The following is a 21,491-nucleotide window of genomic DNA, read 5'->3' as shown; positions in this document are numbered from 1 at the left end:
AATGTTCTTTAACGCTGCAGTCTTTAGTTGTTTTTCTTATTTTGCTCTGTTTCAAGCTGTTGGGGTTGTCGCTTTGTAAAAAAAAAAAATAAAAAAAAAAGTAGTCATCTGTTTCTAATATGACGCAGTTGTTATTTGGGAACCTCTACGGCTAATGCTAGCTCAGTTGCCAAAAGCATTTAATACAAGATCGAACGCAGATGAAAGATATTGTGGAGGAGGACCCAGAGTTCCAGACCCTATTGTTTTCCCGCATTACATCAACACTGAAGTCAACTAACGCAAGACTTATGTCATCTCTGTGTCTGACTTAAAGTTCATCACTAAATTCTCTAAGGAATGAAGGATGCTATTCATCTTCCCCCTCAGTCTTATTCTCTAAAGCACAGCTGTTCCTTGCCACCCTCTTCATCTGGTTAGTTTTGGATTAGCATGAGTCTTTCCACAAATAATGGTGTTTTTTATTTCCCTCTAGACTCCATTTTGCACGGTCAGCAAGTGTTTTAAACAATAATGGACATTACTGTAATTATGATTGTTCACATCACAGTGCTCTCAGATCTCTCTATTTTATTTTGAGGGCTGTATTGTTGTTAGCCATGACTTGATAGCCCATAAAATCTAATCAAATAAAGATCTAAATGTACAAATTGTTCTAAAGGTCTTTTAGAATGTCTGTAAATAGAAAGCATTTTGGTCCTTATGATTTAAACTAAGATAAACAATGTGATCTGCATTACTGTAAAATCAAAACAGATATTACTAAAATCTGCTTAAAATCTAGTGAGAATAGGTTGTTTCAGTAAAATAAGAAGAATACTCAATCTCATTGGTTCCAAAATCAGAAGGCCATGGCCTAAGGACATCATTGGTTGAGCTGATGTTGGAAAGGCAGACTGGGTTATTGCTGTGACTGAAAGTTAACAAGAATTATATTAATTATTAAATTAAATAATAATTGTATTTTGGGGTGACACCGTGGCGCAGTGGTTAGCACTGTCGCCTCACAGCAAGAAGGTAGCTGGTTCGAGCTCCATCTGGGTCAGTTGGCGTTTCTGTGTGGAGGTTGCATGTTCTCCTCATGTTCGTGTGGGTTTTCTCCGGTTGCTCCGGTTTTCCCCACAGTCCAAATACATGTGCTGTAGGTGAATTGGGTGAGCTAAATTGACCATTGTAGGTGTGTATTTCCTGGTCCACCAGATTGAGGGTTGAGCGTTAAGCTTTGGGCTAACAACTCACCTCATAAGAACTAGATGTTAGGAAACACCAATATGGTGTGTCTATATCAACTTCAATATAAATGGTCCTGGGAGAAAAAAGTAATAATTGTATTTTATTAACGTCTAACCTCACCCCTTACAGTAATGTAAAAATAGTAATTACACATATTACTGTTCGTAATCGTATTCATATTAATTAATTTACCCATTAAATAGCATTTTATTATGGCCTACACCTACTCCAACCCTCACAGTAACATAAAAACAGGTAACACTTTATTTTGATGGTCCATTCGAGTATTAGTAGACAGTCTGCTTAATATCTGTTGATACTGCTTCTTCAACAGACATTTAACTGGCTATAAGAAACTTTGCCAAAACATGTCAACTAACACTAACCTACACTCAGTCTACTTACAATCTAATGAGAAGTTTTTGGCATGTAGATGCAAAGTAGTAATTATTGTTCTACAGTGTAATGTAGCAAATGATGCTACGTTGATATCTACAGCTGTATCCCTTCTATACTTCACTGCCAGACTGGTTGCCATTCACAAACACACAAAGCAATATATAGAAACAGAATCATCAAAGACTTTATACTTTTGGGGGAAATCAATCTACAGTACTTTGGGCTTGATAAATGTGATTTTACATCTGTAATAAATGGGAGTAAGGAGTGTAATTTCTTACATTTTGTGAATATATAATTTTTAAATAAGCCTGAAATAACTGGTGGTTCATTTCGCTGTGGCAACCCCTGATAAATCAGAGACCAAGTCAAAGAATAGTGACTGCATGACGGTGAAATACAGTGGTCCCTCAATCGCAAGTGTTACATAAAAAAAAAAATAACCCGCAATTCGTGAAATCTATAAAGTAGTCCACTTTATTTTGTACAACTATTATAGATGCTTTAACACCCTTCACTACACTCTTTATACACTTTTCTCAGACAAGCATTAACATTTTCACACTTTTCTCTCGTTTAAACACTCTCAGAGTTCAAACCTTCATAGAAAAAAGTCCAGAATGAAACCAACAATCAAAACCATTTGATATTCATCTATTCAATAATAGCGCACTACAGCCATGTAATATTTACCTTCCTTTAGCAGGTCCAGAAGTTTTTCTGCAATGGTTAGCATTTTTCTTTGCCTTTTTGGGTGCTGTGCAGTTGCCTTTTGCAGTGCAGAACGTTTCATCAAAATTGTGGGGAGAAAACTTGCAAACACACAGTAAAGCACTTCAGAGTACCACTGCAAGCGATCAAAGATTTGTCAATTTGGCAAACTAAAAACATTCTGTACTGTACAGGTGACACAGCATGAAGGAGGTTGATTAATAAAGGTCTACAGCCAGTCAGGACGCAGAACACAATCCATAAATCAGGACGCAGAAAACAATGTGCTGTAAAAACGGCAAGTCAAATTGTACTAAAAAAAGAAAACCACATTTTAGCAAGGGATCACTGTAATCGAATAACCAGTCCAAAGAGACTCTTGTTCATTCTTTTACCACCAGCAGAGAAGATTACTGTAATTGACTCCCAGCCTTCCCAAAAAGACCCCAAAAAACCTGTTTATGTAAAACAGTTTGAATTACCATTCTGTATGAATTGTGCTTGTGCTATATAAATAAACTTGCCTTGCCTAGTCAATCAGCATAACATAAATAATAATAATAATAATAAAAACGTACTAAAATGCATTAAATTTTAAAATATAAAATTGACAATAACATAAATTATATTAAAACTAATAAAATTACAATTAATTTGTATTTTGAAATCAATTGAAAACATATTAATACTGAATATTTGTCTTTGCATCTTGCTGCTTTTAAAACCTGTTATACTTACCTTTGCATTAAAGTGCAGATTTTCCACACGTCTGCATATAGAATCACTGACATGTAAATCTGAGCAATCTGCCTTCACAATGAGTTTTGCCCACACCATCTGTCATCAACATCTTCTAGGAGACAAGTGTGGCCTTGCATGTGTTGCATTAAGTTCTCAAGAATATGCTCACAAGGTCACCATAAGATCTGCATGAACATGTCTGAAACCCATTGCAAAAATAGCATGCATACTAACTATATAAGAAGACAGTAAAGATATACATGAAGAATACACAAGAATTCTTCACCCAAGTCATGATGCCTCATTTTCGGGAGAACTACAGTAATCCTTTGAGCCTGTTAGTCTTTCCTTTCAACTGATTCTACAATAACCTGGGTGACTGAAAAACTTCACAGACAATTGCCAGACATTTTATAATAAACCAGACCGCAACTGGTACGCGAATATAAAGGAATGTCAAGGAGACTATAGGAAACATCTGTGTTTAAAACTCAGGTGGACACAACATGGGCTCACCGCTAACAGTCTCTGATTGGGGTCAATGGCAAAGGGCGATAGACCTAATAAAATAAAACAAATAGTTAACGAAGTCCAGTTGCTTTCAAGTGAATTTAGCAGATCCATATGTGGAACAACTAAAACTCATACAAAGTATGAAAATGCATCACTGCTTATTTGTATATAATAGAAGCAGTTCATAGTGCTGTTTTTACAATGGATTGCACCTTGAGGAAAATGACAAAGGAAGTAAAATCCTTATAAAATGGGACAGGTTTACTGTTGCATGCTCTCGTTTCATTGCTCTCATTGCCTTTCATAGCAACTCACAATGAAGGATGAAAATGTATATCCAGAAAAGCAATTAGTCTTTACAAGATCCCGCAATCCCACATCGCCCTTGTGGTCTTTACATATCGTCACTATAGCAGAGTGGTGATGACTGGAGCATGGCTGGCATCCAAGATCCAAATAAAGCCCTCATCTTTAAAAAAAAGTAGACCTTTCCATCCATTAGGTAAAGGTTTTTCTCGATAACAAGCCTATAACTTTCCACACATGGGCTTAGAAATGCTCAGTCTATTCCTATACCCCAAAGTGGAAGCTTTGATAAAAGTAAATAAAGTCTTACAGAAACTGATGTACAACAGAGAAAAGAGCTCATAAAGTAGGTTTTTAATGTGGAAAATGCAAAAATATCACAAAATCAAAACATAGACTTAACTTTATAAAGCAGTTGACGGAATTTATCAAATTTAGGATAAATACATCAAAATGATCAACTCAAATCATGATGTGCAAGTGTCTGTGATTATTAAAACCTATTAAAAACATACAATCTTCATGTGTAAATAAGTAATTCATAAGTCATCTACGGAGGGCACTTTGGAGTGAAAACAATCATGGCCACCATATTGGAGTGTCGTAAACTGAAGTCTATTGGCCACTTCAAAAGGCACTTCAGAATGAAGGATTTTGAAGGGTAAATGATGGACACTTCAGGCCTCAATGATTCTTTCAGCAGAAAAGAAGTTTGGTATTCCAAATCCATATGCCCTAATTAAGAGTGAACCATTCTACGATTAGGGTACCCTTCAAAGGAATTGGTGTAAATGGATTAGCCCATCAGAATGGAACGAACAATGTTGTGTGCAAAAATTAAGCAACCTGTGAAATTAAAATTAGTTTACTTGAATCATTGTTGGCAGAATTATATTATTTATCTAACATTAAATAATAAAAGAAAAGAAAAGAAAAAAGAAAAGAAAAAAAAGAAAAACCAAAAACATTAATAAAAAAAACAAAATAACATCAAATGAAACAAAAAAAAACTAAATAAAATACCAAACAAATAAAACAACACAACATCAAATGAAACAAAAACAAAACAAAAAATAAAATGAAATAAAACAAAATTAAAAAATAAACTAACAGTAAAACAAAATAAACTAAAACTAAATAAAATAAAACAACATAACAGTAAATAAAACACAATAAAACAAAAAATAAAATAAAACAAAAAATCAAATGAAATGAAAAAATAAAACAGGGCGATGCAGTGGGGAGCATATTCGTCTCACCGCAAAAAGGTCGCTGGTTCAAGCCTCGGCTGGATCTGTTGGTGTTTCTGTGTGGAGTTTGCTTGTTCTCCCCTGTTCGTGTGGGTTTCCTCTGGGTGCTCTGGTTTCCCTCACAGTCTAAAGACATGTGGTATAGGTCAATTGGGTAAGCTAAATTGTCCATAGTGTATGTGTGTGAATGAGTGTGTATGGATGTTTCCCAGTGATGGGTTGCAGCTGGAAGGGCATTTTCTGTGTAAAACATGTGCTGGATAAATTGGCAGTTCATTTCGCAGGGGCGACCCTGGATTAATAAAGGGACTAAAACAAAAAGAAAATTAATGAATGAATAAAATAAAACAAAATTAAATTAAAAATAAAACAAAATAAAATAAAATGATATCAAACAAAACATAATATAAACTATGGAAAGAAACAAAACTGTTTGCACAAAAGTGGGTTAAAAGCAGCATGTGACTCAGTGAAATCATGTCCAAATATTCTCAAGGACAGCTAATTTCCCTGCAAATTCTAATAATGTTAATCACATATTTGCAAATCAAAAAAAAAAAAAAAAAAAAGAATTATTTTAATTAACATAGTTTACACTTCAATACAACAAAAGTCTATCATACCTCCAAAAATATTTCTATACATTGTGCATTGAAAATATTTGAAACTCCACCATTTTTTAAAACCATAACTGCACAAATCTGATGTTCTCTTTTGACTTAAATAGATGACTTCATGTTATCTAGAAGGGTGGGGGTGAAAAACCTTAGACGTGAGCTAAGATGGAAGAAATGTCGAGCATGAGAAATGGTTCAGTAACATCCAATACAGCCTGAAGTCAAAGAGCCAAATCAAGTCTTATCACAAATGATCTTTATTTATAACCTAGCTCAATCTAACTCATCCGAGTTCCATGCCACAGCCAACAAACAAACAAGACTTGAGTTCTTTCCTAATTTACACGGGTTGTGTTTTTAGTAAGTGCACTTCAGTGACGATTGTTTATTCCGAATGTTTCGTATTACAACTTAATGATGTGTATCCAAACTCTGCATCCATAATGTAATTATGTGCTCTCACATGATCCGGTTGAATAATAGCTTTGGCAGGTGGTTAAATCAAGACTAAGACATTAATGACAGATCAAGGTTAGGACCACTTCTAAAGTCAGCAAAAAAGTTCAATAAATAAAAGGATCTTTTATCAAGGAACTTTTTTGGTTGTTATATGCGACATACAGTTCAAGTCAAAATGACAGTATTTACCCTCCTGTGATTTTTTTTCTTTTTTAAGTATTTCCTAGATGATGTTTAACAGCAAGATATTTTTCACAATATTTCCTATAACATTTTTTTCTTCTGGAGAAACTCATGTGTCTTATCTTTTTTTTTTAGCTAGAATTAAAGAAGTTATTATTTATTTAAATATGATTTTAGGGTCAATATTAGCCCCCTTAAACTATTTTTTATTGTAAACAGAACAAACCATCATTATACAATGACTTGCCTAATTACACTAACTTGTCTAATTAACCCTTTAAATTCAGGGTTTATGCAGGTTCTACCAAGTTAAATTTAAGACTTGTGACATTTGTCAAAGAAATAAGGAGCTATTTGAATGCCCAGATGAAAAAGATTTTTTTCCCTATCACAAAACATATTTTAATTTATAACATTTATTAATACAATAACAATTTAATAATATATAATACAATATTGTAATACAATAACATTTTTCTCAAATATTTTAGATTTTTCTAAGCAAAATATTTTAAATATTGTGTCAAAACAAGCAAGATCTTGTCGTAAACATACACGTTTTTTTTTTTTGTAAACATAAACTTTCTTTAAAATCAAAAAGGACAAATGTTTTAAACATTTTAAAACTATAATAAACTAAATGTATGCACAACAAGCTGTCCAGGTCAGTGTCCTCAGCAGTAAATACACACAGAACTTAAAAAAATATATATTTTACAGAAAATAATTAAACCATTATGGTAAATACAGTTGAAAATAATTACAGTTAAATAAAAAGTTAAGTTTTATTGAGATGGATTGGATAGCTATACACAGGGGCGTACTGTACATTTTAAAAGTGGGGGGACAGTTGTATGAAATCCAAAAGTTTCCATTCTTTATCACCTGTTACTAAATGGTCTGTCTCTAAAAGTGAGGGGGACATACCCCCCCCCCCCCCCCCCCCACCATCCCCCCGATTGCTAGGCCCCTGGCTATACATAAACAAAGGAGAATTGAGATTTAAGACCTACAACACAATATTACAATAAGACTTTTTAAGGCCTAAAATTCTGTTTTTGAAACTTGTGGACACCCTGACTTAATGGACACCCTGTAAATCGCACTTTAGGCTGAATACTAGTATCTTATGGTGGCCAAGACAGCTTAAGGTGCTGCAATTTAAAAACACACTTTCGAAAAATGCCAGCAAACTGAGAAGATCATTATCAGTTTGACAGCACACATGCTGCAAATTATAACAATGCAGACACATTTTTTAATAAACATTTCAAACAATGCAAAATGTTCTCACAATGCTAACAATTTACAAAAAACGCGATGCATTTTCTCAGAAAAGAAAAAGAATGTAACACAACAGAAATGTTTCAAAAAGACCCAAAAATGTGACGAACACCTCTGTGCCGCAACTTTTGGTCAGTGAAGCTGTAGGTGATCTTTGAAAGATGAGTTTATTGTTTATTTTAATATCCTGTCTCCTGTGTCTTTAGAATTTATTAGCCTAAATAGCCATAATCTAAATAGCTAGATACGTCACATTTTAGGGTCTCTTTGAAACATTTTCGTTGTGCTGTGAGAAAATGCAGCACATTTTTGTCAATTGCTTGCATTGTGAGAAAATGCAATGCATTTTATCAATTCTCTGCATTGTGGGAAAATGCAAACGCTTTAAAAAAAATGGGTCTGTGTTTTGACGATATGCAGCATGTGTGCTGCTGTCAAACTGAAATTTGTAATTGCACATGTTTTCTGAAATTGCAGCCATTAAGCTCTCTCAGCAACCATAGTATCTTGAAAAAAATCTAAAATATTATCTACTGTCATCATGGTAAAGATAAAAGAAAGCAGTTATTAAAAATTAGTTATTAAAACTATTGTTTAGAAATGTGTAAAATCTTTCCATTAAACAAAAATTGGGGAAAAACTATACAGGCGGGCTAATAATTCAGGAGGGCTAATAATTGACTTCAACTGCAAATTGAAAAATCACCATTGCTGTTCTCAATACAGTATAGCCATATATGATTCACCCATGATGCTTCTTGAATATCTTCGACTCCTCTGAAGCAATGATTTGATTACTTAAAGCTTCTATCATTGGCAATATCAAATTGCACATCCAGTCTACTCACATTTGTTTTTCTGAACTGCATATTTTCATCTGAACGCCAGAAAGAAATGATTGCAAACACATTTTAACCTTTTTGTTCTTTCATTTTCTTCAATACCCTGAAGTCAGTAATGAATTTGAGAGCTCTGTTATTTAATAATCCACATGTGGATTGAATCGCTATGTCACGGCACAGAAATAAACATGATTTCACAGAGCATCGATGAGAAAAAAAAAAAGCTTCTCGTCTTCAGATCAGTAAACGGCAGAAGAGACGGACGCTGTTCACAAAGGATAGTTAAGCTGCAAAAGTAAAAGCCTTTCTTGTCCCTTCGCTGCTCATAGCTGCCAGTGACCCTCTCTGTGGCTCTACGTCATTTACAATTCAAATGCTTTTATAACCGTGCTACTTCCTACCGAGATGGAAAATGTCCTTATTTAAATGAGCTGTATTTAAACTCCAGGATTCTCTATATGCAAACTACACTTGACACAAACACACATTTTAGACAAATCATACGCTCACAAGCCCCCATTTACTTTTTAGAAAACTGTTCAGACAGATGATTATTTTCCCCCCCTAAGAGGCAACATTGTCCATTCATGCAAAAAAGATGAGATGTGTAGAAGCATCTTTAGCTTTGGGGCTTTTTGAGTCTGAAATCTGTAATCATGTTTGAGCTTCTCAGCTGCTCTGCATAAGCACACAAAACATGTTGCCAGTACTAGCTTTATTTAGCGAATTGTGTTAATCCTTTTTTTTTAGTAATGTTTTATATTGCTTGAGATGCATTTAAAGTTGAATTAAGAAGTAACTGATATGAGACTTGTTGTTTCTTAAACATCTGCACCCAATTAATACTATCTCCTATAGTTTCTTTCTTTAAACAAATTTGCTTGCAATGTTTGTTAATGTAGCTTATAAAAAAACACCTTTATAAATTTAACTTGTAGTGTACAATACAAAAGTGCACTATATATCGATCTATATATAAATATACATGTGCTCAGCATAATTGAATACACCCCATTTGAAAATCAATATTTCTCAGTGAATATAGGCAATGTATTTTTGGTGCATTTAAACAAAACAGATTTATTAAACAGATATATTTCATCAAACGTATTTAGAAATTAAATGTGGAAAATTTGGATGTACTCGTTTTTTGACCATTATTGTAAGTTTTTTTGTTAAATAAGCTCCAGACTTGGCTTCAGTACTGACTAATCTAATGCACAAGTATAATATTGTATAGTTTCCCATTAAAAATATGAATTTAAAATATAGATTTATAAGGGGTGTACTTACATATGCTGAGCACTATTATCTATTATGGTGTATTAAAAATAATTTATAATGCACAGTTACATGAATTAAATGACTTTAAATTAATTTATAATTGATTATATTATATTTATATTATATGATTAATTTATTGTGTTTAAAATATAGTGCATATAATATATATTATAGTGTATTACAATAATTTATAACTAATGCAGGCTTTTAATACAACAGTGTAAAATATTTTTTGTAAACAATAACATATAAAATAAATAGAAACAAAAACCTATCAATTAAAAAGTACTTTGTTTTTAACTTAAGCATAAATTATTATATTTACACAATGTATACTGTTATGACTACATTTAAATGATTACACATACATTTTTATTATTAACTTATTATTATCATTATTATTGTTATTAATTAATAATTTTATATCAATAATTTATTAATAATAATTTAACTATTTTGCTTATTTTTATTATTAAAATGTGTTGTCAAATTATTATTACTTGTTAATTTATTTTTTTATTTATCATTTATACAAATAAAACTATGAACTCATTATTTGATAATGTTTAAAAATGTATAATTAAAAAAACAGTATAGTGTAAATGGTTTTAAAAAGCTACTATTTAAAACTAAGAAACAACATGAAATGTTTGATTTAAAACGTCTGCTTGCATTATAAATCACTGTACAAACAAAAGTTGTTATCTAACTGCACAACCTCCATATTAAAGTATGCACTAAGTAGCAAAAACTTTTTGCTACTTGGTCAACTTGTTGAGTGCGCAGTTTTTCTGATCCTTACGGTACCCAAATCTGCAACACTTCTCTCCCCCATAGGAAGTCTCAGGCAATTAGTTCAGTCAGGAGAAGTGCCCGTACTGGTCTACTCAGTTTCTCTGAGCTCTTCTAATGACTTAACCCGAAGAGTGATCAAACCCCTGCGCTATTCTGTGGGAGCCTTGCTTTGGATATTCCATAAAAAACAATAATAATAATGGGATTTGAGTTGGATCGTTTCAAGGGGGCTGTGGACCCAGACTTCAAATGCAACTTGTGTAATAAAGTTTTGGAGGATCCGCTCACTACCCCGTGCGGTCATGTCTTCTGCGCCGGCTGTGTGCTGCCTTGGGTCGTCCAGCAGAGCAGCTGCCCAGTCAAATGCCAGAGGATCTCTACAAAAGAGCTCAACCACGTCCTCCCTCTCAAAAACCTAATATTAAAGTTAGACATCAAATGTGACAATCACGCTCGGGGCTGCGAGAAGATCGTCAAACTCCAGCATCTGGCGGAGCACGCGGAGATGTGCGATTATTCCCCTGCCAAATGTAGGAATAAGGGCTGCAGCGAGGTGCTCAACCTGAAAGATATGGATGCTCACATGCGTGAATCGTGCGATTACAGAGCGGTCGGGATATGCGAGAGTGGATGCGGATTGATGCTCACTCATAAAGAGCAGAAGTTGGACAACCACTGCTGCTTGAAAGCTCTCAAAGCGCACAACGGCGCGCTGCAAGGGAAAGTTGTCACCTTGGATAAGGAGCTCAAGAAACAAGCTCTGAAGTCCACTAAAAGAGAGAAATCACTTTTAGCGCAACTGTCGGCGGTTCACAACGAGCTTCAGATGACAGCGCTGAAGTATCAGAAGAAATTCACCGAATACAGCGCCCGGATTGACTCCTTATCCAAGAGTCTCTCCCCGAGTCCGCCGTGTAAGGTAAGAGAACACAGATGGCAGCGGGTTAATAACGCTTACAAATATTTACCGTGGTAACCACTGTTTTATAACTGTGGTAAAAGCTAGTAATGACCACTACTGTCATCCTGCATATAAATAATTACCAACCAAAAGGGATTGTGAAAGGTTGTAGTAAGAAAGCTGGAGTGTGCGTTTCATTTTCTATACATTTATTTTTCGTAAAAACAAACTGTACATGGTGTCTTCAAAACATGAAGGTTGTTTTACATACTTTTCTGGTACAATTTGTGCCAATGTTTCTCTGATTTCTAAAGTGGTTTGGTTTTCTACACGCTGACACATCTGTTTATTTCGACTTTTATGGTTCTTTTTCATTTAATATTCATTTAAGTGATAGAGTCTAGGTGTGATGATTATTGGTTTTTAGTTAGAGAAACAGGCTTAAACAATTAATTTACATCCTGTGACTTACGTTTTAGACAAAAATTGCCCACCGACCTCGTGTATGCCTTCTCCCCAAACGACAATTGTTTGAAAAGTGGTTGTCTCCAAATGTTGCACTAATCAAAGCAATTTGCACACTTAAACCCGGACTGGATTACTGTTTGTAAGTGGAGCGGAGCGGTTGTCGTCTCCCGTCAGTGTTCAAACCAGTTCAATCCTTCAGCTGGTTGTACACTTCGGGTTTCCCATTTCGCTACAAAAGAAACGCCTCTTTGGGCGGGAAGAGAGGCAGTAACCAAATTGAAATCAGCAACTTTATAAGTTAAATTTTCCATCTGCATAAGAAACTAAAAATGTTATGAATTTAAGTATTAATTATGTGTATATATTTACACTCTATGTCGAATCAATATGTACTTGCTTTCTTTATAATAATACGAGTCCGTTTACGACACAGCCTACGAGACGTGGAATCAAAGATTTTGATTGGTCGAAATGTTTGCCTTGGTTTGTCAGAAGTCTTGTCAGCCCTCAAAAAAAAAAAAACATTTCAGAAATGTATGTTTTGTTAGTTTTTACTGAGGCATTCTAGTTTAGACTGTTCACTGTAGAAAACGGTTACGTTTATTAAATTTGGTGGCTTTCTGTCCTATCAATGCTGCTTGAAGCTCATCACTGGAAAAACCAAGGAAATGTCTATTAATGTAAGTATTTTATTTGCAGTCTATACTTGAAAATGTAGGCCTAGCTTATCCATGAGATAATAAAATTGGATGAAGTTGCAGTAGTTCACAACTGTAGCCAGCCTGGTGAAAGGGGTGGTTCTTTTTTTCTCAAAAAGTGGACCTTTTTGTAGTTATTCACCTAATTTTATATTTAATTATGAGGTTTAAACAGGTTGGATTTTTGTGACATGTTAAGCACTGTTAGTTGTTTGCTGGATTAGCTTGTAGGATGGTATCATAACCAGACTTTTTGATGTACCAAAAATATTTCCTGAAGATTTAGAATGAAGAAATATGGGATTACTTATTTTTAAATACAAATTTATTACAACAAATAGCCTATTGTCATTTAAATATCAATAATTTTAAATAAACTGGCCGACACATCCAACTCGGAAGCGACAACATTCCGCTTGGAGCAAAAACCTTTTTTGATGGGATATTTTCACAATTTATTAAAACATCGCCGTCAAAATGAGCTCATATACTGTATGGGACAAATTCTGGACCTTTCTGGGTCTTTTGAACCACCCGAACCCCCCTGTCTACGGGGCAGTAGTTTATTCATAACTAGTCAGATGCAGTAGGCCTGATTGTGTTGTTTAAAGGGAAAACCATTGTACTTTAGGCTCTAAACATGAACTGAAACCTCACTAGTACTGAGTTAAGTATTTTAAATGCTTTATGTTCTTTTTATATTGAAGCAAGTTATTTTTAGAAAGTAAATAGCAAACTTGCTCTCCTGGCTTTCTCCAAATTAGTAATTAGGAATAAAAGTTAAAGATTTCAGATCTTTCCCCCCAAAATATTAACCGCTCAGAGAAAAAACAAGATAGAAAGTAGCAATTGTAAGATATAGCTAAAAAATTGGGAGAATGTCTATACATTTGCAATTCATTTGTGACAATAAGCATCAGAATTGCAATATATAAACTCAGGTCTTGCATCTTGCAGTTCTGAGTTTTCAACAAAATTGTGAATTTATATAAAAAAAAGTCAGATTTGCGGGATTTTAATTCAGAAGTGAAGGATGTACACTTGTAACTGAGAGGAAAATGTCAGAATTGTCACAACTACAATTCTGTGCTGTTTTATTTTGTGGCAGTAACAAGCATCCACATTCTCATGCCTTAAATCAAGTACTGTGACATCTTCTGGCATGTGTGATGCCCTTCAGATTAGCTCTAATATATTCTCACTTCAGGACACAGTCGGAGCATGGAAAATGTCAGTGAGTTACACTTGTGACAGATAACCTCCCTTGACCACTCTATGTAGGAGCACAAGATCCTAAGGCAACCTCCTAGTGAGCGAACATGTTTATGGGCTCTGAATGATGTCTTAGTGCCAGTGACTGCCTTCCTGCTGGGGAATGTAGTCTCTCTTGCTGTTCCCATCACATGGCTCATCAGTCAAGTGAGTTGAAGCAGTGAAGAGCTGGGAAAAGGAGAGCGATGATGGGGAGCTGACATTTGCAGGATTGGGCCTGTCTGATGAACGCTGGGCTGTTGATCCAGCTGCTCTGGTGAAAAAAAAAAGATATCACAAGAGCTTCCAAATCACCACTAGAACATTCCAGGATAAAATATATTTTTATGCATTTGTTTGTTTTCAAAATTAAATGTATTGTGTTTTTTGGGAATTTAATCATGTTGAATCATATTAGAAGTGACGGAAGCAAACAAAACTGATAATTAATTTTACATGATGCCGTTGCTATCTGCGGACATTGTTTCCTGTGGAATTATGGGACTTGTTCCCATGACCTGGTACAGCGGGGTGCATTCCTCAGTAGGAGACGTTCATTGCATGCGCTCAGCAAAGATAGTAAAGCGGACACTGTACATGGATGCCATTGATGTCTGTATTATATTTAGACACTGTATTCTGTGGCGCACAGAAATGACAGCTGCATTAGTCGCTGATCCTATACAGTGCCACCCTAAGCAGGGAATAAAATGCTGACACAACTCATTTCTCCGCATTCAACCATTCATCTGTTGAGAGAGCCGTTTGCAGCATATGTATTAATATACTCGGAACAAGTGAGCAGGGAACAAGGCCTTAACCCTTAAAGCCGCCAGGCACTTGGCAGCTCCTTTCTCAAGATGCTTTAAGCTGAGAAGAATTATGTAGATTGCAGAACATGATGTTTAATGGCTATAACAGGTGCACCACTGAACCTGTTTGGTCACGCACCACTTTTGGTCACAGTCAAAGCTTAACCGTGATACCTGCGCATGATTTAAGAGCTTGTGCTATAAAACCCACACCCGATGGCTAGACTGGAAATATTAAGTTCGGAAACTCAAATGTTTCCATGTCCCTAATGGAACTTTTGAATAATTTCAAAGCATTAACATTTTTATTCTGTGTGTATATTTGAATTGTTTTTTTTTCTGTTTTAAATATTTCCCAAATGGTGTTAAACAGAGCAAGGAAATTTTCACAGTCTGTCTGACAATATTTTTTCTTCTGGAGCAAGTATTATTAGTTTTATTTAGGCTAGAATAAATATATGTATTTATTATTATAAATATATATTTTATAATATATATATATGTGTGTGTGTGTGTGTGTGTGTGTGTGTGTGTGTGTGTGTGTGTGTGTGTGTGTGTGTGTGTGTGTATTTACCTACACAAGCAGGTAAAAAAAATATTGAACACTATCACTATACCTTTTATTTTTCAGAATTCAGAATATATTTCTAAAGTTGCCGACCGTTGACTAAAAATTGTCATTAGATATCAGTAACAACCAAAATAATGTATATAGACTGATTATGTTTGAATTTAATTTGTGTAATGAAATGAAATGACACAGGAAAAAAAGCATTAAACGCATGAAGAAAGGAAGGTGTAAAAAGGTATGTTAAGTCCAGACAGCAGCTAGTAGTTAGAATAGAAAGCAACCCTGTCTGTTGTTAGGTGTAAATTTACATTAGCTGCTTCAGATGAAGTTGAAACCAGGATGGATATTTCAGCTAGACAATGACCCCAAACACAGCCGAAGAAACTCTTAATTGGATTCAGAACAGAAAATAAAGCTGCAACAATGGCCCAGCCAATTACCTGACCTGAATCCAATAGAAAATAAGAACTAAAGATCAGAGTTGATGGATGAGACTTACAGAATCGCCTAGATTTTTACATTATGTGAGAAATGCATGCAATTCCATTCTCCATAGGTGTCTTAAAGCTGTCGTTACCAAAAAAGTAGTCAAGTGGCTATATACAAAGTGTTAAATACATTTCAGTAGTTGTTGTGCTTCATGTTTATATTTTAAGCATATATATATATATATATATATATATATATATATATATATATGTGTGTGTGTGTGTGTGTGTGTGTGTGTTTTTATATATATATATATACATATATTTATATATATATATTTATATTTATATAGTGTGTGTGTGTGTGTGTGTGTGTGTGTGTGTGTGTGTGTGTGTGTGTGTGTGTGTGTGTGTGTGTGTGTGTGTGTGTGTGTGTGTGTGTGTGTGTGTGAATTGAGTAATTTATACCATTGCATCTGTTTACAGGGTGGAGAGACCAAAAGTGTCACAGCTATACTCCATCGTGAGTCTGGATCTTTAGGTTTCAATATTGTTGGTGGAAGGCCATGTGTGGTAAGTTGAAAAAAGATTTAAACAACTACCTTTGGTTAAACTCTCCTTTTTCACTCCTTGTTTTCAAATATTAATAAATTTTTCACAGTTTGTCAAACTAAGATGAGGGAACTGCAGGATGTTTGTGTAAGATGTTAAAAAGCTAATAATTAATTGATATTTATTAATAATGCAAAAATCTAATAGTAGCATCGTTCATTTGTAAAGCAAAGCAATCAAAATAAGGACAGGGTTAAATCTTTAATTTGTTTACCAGCAAATAAAGTGGCATTAATCAACAGCAGAGCCCTTGCAAATGTGTTGTTCAACTACTGAAAACTACCTTAATTATCTCCAATTATTGGTATTGGGAAAAAAGGTTTTAGAATTCCAGATTATGTATATTTTAAATGGATAAATAAAAAAAACCTACATGCTCTTAGATACCTTTATGCCATTAGCTGGATTTTGACCTAGTTTTCTCCAAAACAGAATATTATATTGTTTCAGAATATTAGTGTGTCACTGAATGACTTAGTTTAATTGGAAAGGGCAGCTAGGAAAATACAGACACAAATTATATCTTTTACAAACAGTGCCACTTCTGTTGGTCCACCCTTAAGTAGTAATTGTGGCATCCATATCGGTGTGAATGAGCACCAAGCCCTTTAAGAAGTGTTTGTTTGTGGTTCTTCTGAAATAGAAATGTGACGTACTTTGGTCTAAACTGGACTTTGCATGGGGAAACTTTCCAGAGCCAACTTTCCAGAGCTTCTTCTAAAACCCAGATGTAGCCTCATCACAATGAGGGGGCTTTATTTATTTATAAAAATGCACCACTGTTATAGCTCGAATTGCTATGGCTAAGTTTATGCTAAAGTAAGGGGAAGAGGTCAGTCTCTAATGAGTGACACAAATGGCTGTGTCTCTTAGCAACTGTACAACTACTTCAACGTGGCCATGACCCCTCCCTAGCAAATGTTTGACATGCCAGCCATCCTGTCTGCTTGTAGGACCTTAGATCTGTTTCTAAAACTTAGTCAGCTGCAGCATTTTAAATGTCATCAGTGCAAAGGCATATACACTCTCAGAAATAAAGGTACATGAGCTGTCACTGCGTAGTACCTATTTAAAAGGTACGACGGGGAGGCCCTTGTTTATATGTAGCATGCACTGCACTTTAACCAATCCATACTTCAAACAATGCTGCCTTCAGCTATGGGTACACCAATTCATTGTACATATCGCTGTCAACACTGGCAATTTTACATTATCCTGTTTTTTTGGGGAGTATGCTGTTGTATTTTGCACTGTCGTTGTATTTGCGATGTCTGCATTTTGCACTGTCTGAAGCCAGCACCTAAGCTTTTCACTTATTATAGCACACGTGCTGCTGATGATGTGACAATAAAAGTGACTTGATTTGATTTGATTTGAATTTGAAAAGCTCCATATTAATACCTCTAGGGTACAAACTAGTACATAAAAAGTACAAAAGCATTCCTCTTAATTTTTGAGAATTAAAATATATACTTTTGAGGTACCAATATGGACCCTTTAAGTACAAATGTGTACCTTTTGAAAAGGTACCACCCCAGTGACAGATCACGTACCTTTATTTCTGAGAGTGTAGGAAGCAAAATCATCTCATTTCGTCCAAACTTTTAGGCACCATTTATTACAGAGATGAGAATCTTATGTAGAATGTGTTACAATGAGATATTTAAATTTTTATTTATTGCAACTATTGTTTTATAAATTTTTATTTTAATTTAATATTTATTTCTATTGAAATATTCAACATTGCATCATATTTTTAAAAGTTTTTTGAGAAAATCCTCTTTATTTTAACAACTATTTGTGTACTGATGTTCAATAAGTACCCACATAGCTAAATATCTCTGGTCAAGCTCTGGCCCACACAATCAGTTTTTGCGTGGCCCACATGCTATGGGTCAGGATGGGCCAAACTTACATGGCCCACATATCAATTATTAACATCTGAGCAAAAATACTACATTTTACATCTGGCCTAAGTATTGTGTGCCGTCTTAAAGATGGTGCCACCTCCAATCCAGGGCCATATTTGGCCCACATGCTGTATGCCAGTGCAGGATGAATGCCTGCTGTGCCAGATTTAAACGAAATCTGGGCCAGAATTATTTGCTACCTGTGTAAGATACTTTAGACTCGGAAAATAATTAACGTCATGCTATTCTACAGCATAACTAATTATATTGCTGGGATATGATCCTGAAGGATTCTCGATAAATAAGGTTGTTGTTGTTGTTGTTGTTGTTGTTGTTGTTGTTGTTGTTTTAATGGAGAAGGAAGAGCTTCCAGTAATTAACTGTAGAGTTCACAGTTTGACTTCCTGCGGTTTCCATTAAAAATTACAGCACAGTATCACACAACATGGCACAGTTAATGTGGTTTGATGTGGTTTAAGAGGTTGGTTCAGCAATATTTTGTTAGGGGCTTTACATAAAACCTACTTGCCCTGGTAATATTTTTATATGATAAATGGCAACCATCTTTTTGTTGTCTTCAATCATGAAAACTTAACATGTCTTTTATTTGACAGAGTATTTGCAGAAAGGCGTATCAATAGAGCTCACTGCTTTCTACATCTGCAAACAATTATTTAGTTTTTGGAAATGTCTGGAGCGTTTGTGTCTTTTTTGTAAATCATTTTAGTTTTATTTAACCTCAATAAAATTATTTTGCTTTTAGAGTTTTATTGGATAATCATTCAGAATTCCCTATTTTCTTTGGCTAAATATTGTTTGGTTTTAAATTGCAGGATAATAAAGATGGCACTTCCAATGAAGGAATCTTTGTGTCGAAGATTGTTGAGAAAGGAGCAGCGGATAAAGAAGGGGGACTGCAGATTCATGACAGGATAATGGAGGTTAGTGCCATTGATTTAAGCCTAATACCAAGCTGCATTGCAACACTCTGTCCGCACTAAAAGTGAATATGTTAGTAGCAAAATACGAGCTAGTCATAATGAGTTTTGATATACAGTTGTGAGGTTTATATTGCCACTGTAAAATTTTCCATACTGCCGTTTAACCATGTTGAGAAATCATGTTAAAAAGATTTTTTTTTTCTTTTGCCCAAGGAGAGTTGTGCAAGCCAGTGCTGAATGTGTAAATACCTGTAAATAAGTCAACATTTTGTAAAATTTTTTCCCCTAAATTATGGTTAACAGAGCAAGAAATGTATCACAGTATTCCCTATAATATTTTTTCTTCTGGAGAAAGTATTTTTTTATTATTTGGCTAAAATGAAAGCCATTTTAAATTTTTATAAACAATTTTTAAGTTCAATATTATTAGTCCCCGCAAGCAATATTTTTTTTTCCGACTGTCTACAGAACAAACCACTGTTATACAATAGTTTTTAAAAAAGCCAGTGAAATATGGGTGTCAAAATTAATTGTTTCTTCTATGCAATGCGATGCAGATGCAAACAATTCGTTATCGGTTCGGTAATAGATCCTAACCGGTTATTAAGTTCTAACTTCATTTATCTGCTTTACGCTATATTGCGATACCTTACTATGGTGAGGTCGAGCAATGGTCCAACTACTTAAAAAATGCAGAAACTCTGCACAATTCGCTGCGTGTATTTTTTTGTACAGTCTTTCACTGACAAGTTACAGCAGAAGCCCCTATTTCATGCTGTGGAGCAAATGAAAGCTGTAAACTCTCTTTCTCACTGTGGACCGTTGACCTGCTGTCATGAGGTAATGTTACAGCGATACTTGTGGATCCAGACACAAGCTTGTCTGCAGAGCAAGTTTTCTCCTCTGTGTCTATCATGGGTGATCGCTGTTGCTGTTTATCAGCGTCACTCATCGATGAACAGCGCCAGAGCGTTAGAGCCCCTCACAGCCTTTTCTGTTGAACGCGTGACCAATCATAGGCGTTTAAGAACTCACTCGACAACATTTAAGTTTGTTTATTTGTTTTAAATGCTCATATTGTATAAATTATTCATTTTAATACAATAGTTCTTGTGCTGTGAAGTAAAATATTAAATTATGGAAAGCAATGCATCGTAATGTGCAGAGATATCGTATTGAAACAAATCAATGACATAATAATCGTAACCAAACCGAACCGTGAGGCCAGTGTAAGTTTATACCTTTAATATTATGTACTGTTATCATGGCAAAAACAAAAGACATGAGTCATTATAAATTAGGTATTAAAACTATTATGTTCAGAAATGTGTTGGAAAAAATTAACTTTCCGTTAAAACAGAAATTAGGGGAAAATATACGGGGGACTAATACTTTTGAACTGTATATAATGAAAATGGCTTACAGTTAACACTTTGTACAGGATTCTTTTCCAAAAACCTGATCTTTGAGCATTCCACTTGGTTGTTCGGTGTAATTTGTTCGATGTTATTTACTGACATAGAAAGGAATCCTTCCTGGCTGGCGTCAGGTCAGAGGGCCCTCTCTTACCTTGGAACAAAATCTGGACTGTTTTAAAAGGGCAGAAGTTCCCACTGGTCATTTTTGAGGGTGCATAGAAAGTCAGCTCTACAAAGGTTGCTTTTATAGGGGCATGAAACTCAAGTATGGCACAACGGATGCATTGAATTCACTCTAGCGCGCTATAAATATGGTCTGGGTCTGTGCAATTGTTTAGCTATGTTAATGTAAATATTTTCACTTCATGTAGTCAAATCATCATTCAGCTAAATGGTAGCTTTCACCACAAGGCTTTTTCCTCTCAAGAGTCACTTTTCGGTTGCAAGATTTATCAATTTAAGCTTGACGTCAGCATTTTCTCTATGTAGAATGAAGAAGTCATACTAACTTTTAAGTGCAGCCACATGCAGTGCGCTAACCGTAAGTGTCTTAACCCTCTTATTCATTCAGATATGCTGTAAGCCCTTGAGACAATGGATAGATTGAGCCACCAAAGGCGACGGTAATGCAGTCGGCGCCTGGTGACTTAAGACCACTAAACTGGCCACGCTGGGGGGACGTACGAGTCCCAGATTGGTTAATGCGTTCAACGGAAATGTGCTAGTATGATTTACTTGGAGGAAGGGGGCAGAGTGAGGGGAAAAGCTTTTGGATTGCGTTAAGCAAGCCAACTGCTGCTTGGCCATGATATCTGAGAGTGCTCCTTGTGGTATTTTGTAGATGTCACCTACATCTCTGCTTTA

At 35.0% G+C, this 21,491-nt stretch overlaps 2 protein-coding genes across 10 annotated transcripts in view; one reads left to right on the top strand and one right to left on the bottom strand.

Moving 5' to 3' along the window:
• LOC147836458 (uncharacterized) overlaps positions 1-12,043 on the bottom strand; it is a 455,522-nt gene extending 443,479 nt beyond the window's left edge. For 5 of the 6 annotated variants that reach the window (XR_015494101.1, XR_015494102.1, XM_087257996.1 and 2 more), the window contains exon 1: positions 11,991-12,043. The gene's annotated coding sequence lies outside the window, so the exon portion shown is untranslated. Of the gene's footprint in view, positions 1-5,162; positions 5,280-11,990 lie in introns of those variants that run through there. The other variant, XM_087257998.1, reaches the window with a different exon arrangement.
• pdzrn3b (PDZ domain containing RING finger 3b) overlaps positions 10,817-21,491 on the top strand; it is a 145,509-nt gene continuing 134,834 nt past the window's right edge. Inside the window, exons 1-4 of one of the 4 annotated variants that reach the window (XM_087254740.1) lie at positions 11,484-12,520; positions 12,631-12,666; positions 16,233-16,319; positions 19,102-19,209. In XM_087254740.1, coding sequence (XP_087110866.1) covers positions 12,458-12,520; positions 12,631-12,666; positions 16,233-16,319; positions 19,102-19,209 — 294 coding nt within the window. In that variant the 5' untranslated portion in view covers positions 11,484-12,457. 4 annotated transcript variants of the gene reach the window in all.

The sequence above is a fragment of the Danio rerio genome, chromosome 6, assembly GCF_052040795.2.
Source record: "Danio rerio strain M-AB ecotype USA chromosome 6, GRCz13ab, whole genome shotgun sequence".
NCBI classification, from domain to species: domain Eukaryota; kingdom Metazoa; phylum Chordata; class Actinopteri; order Cypriniformes; family Danionidae; genus Danio; species Danio rerio.
This window is presented reverse-complemented; position numbering and strand designations above follow the sequence as displayed.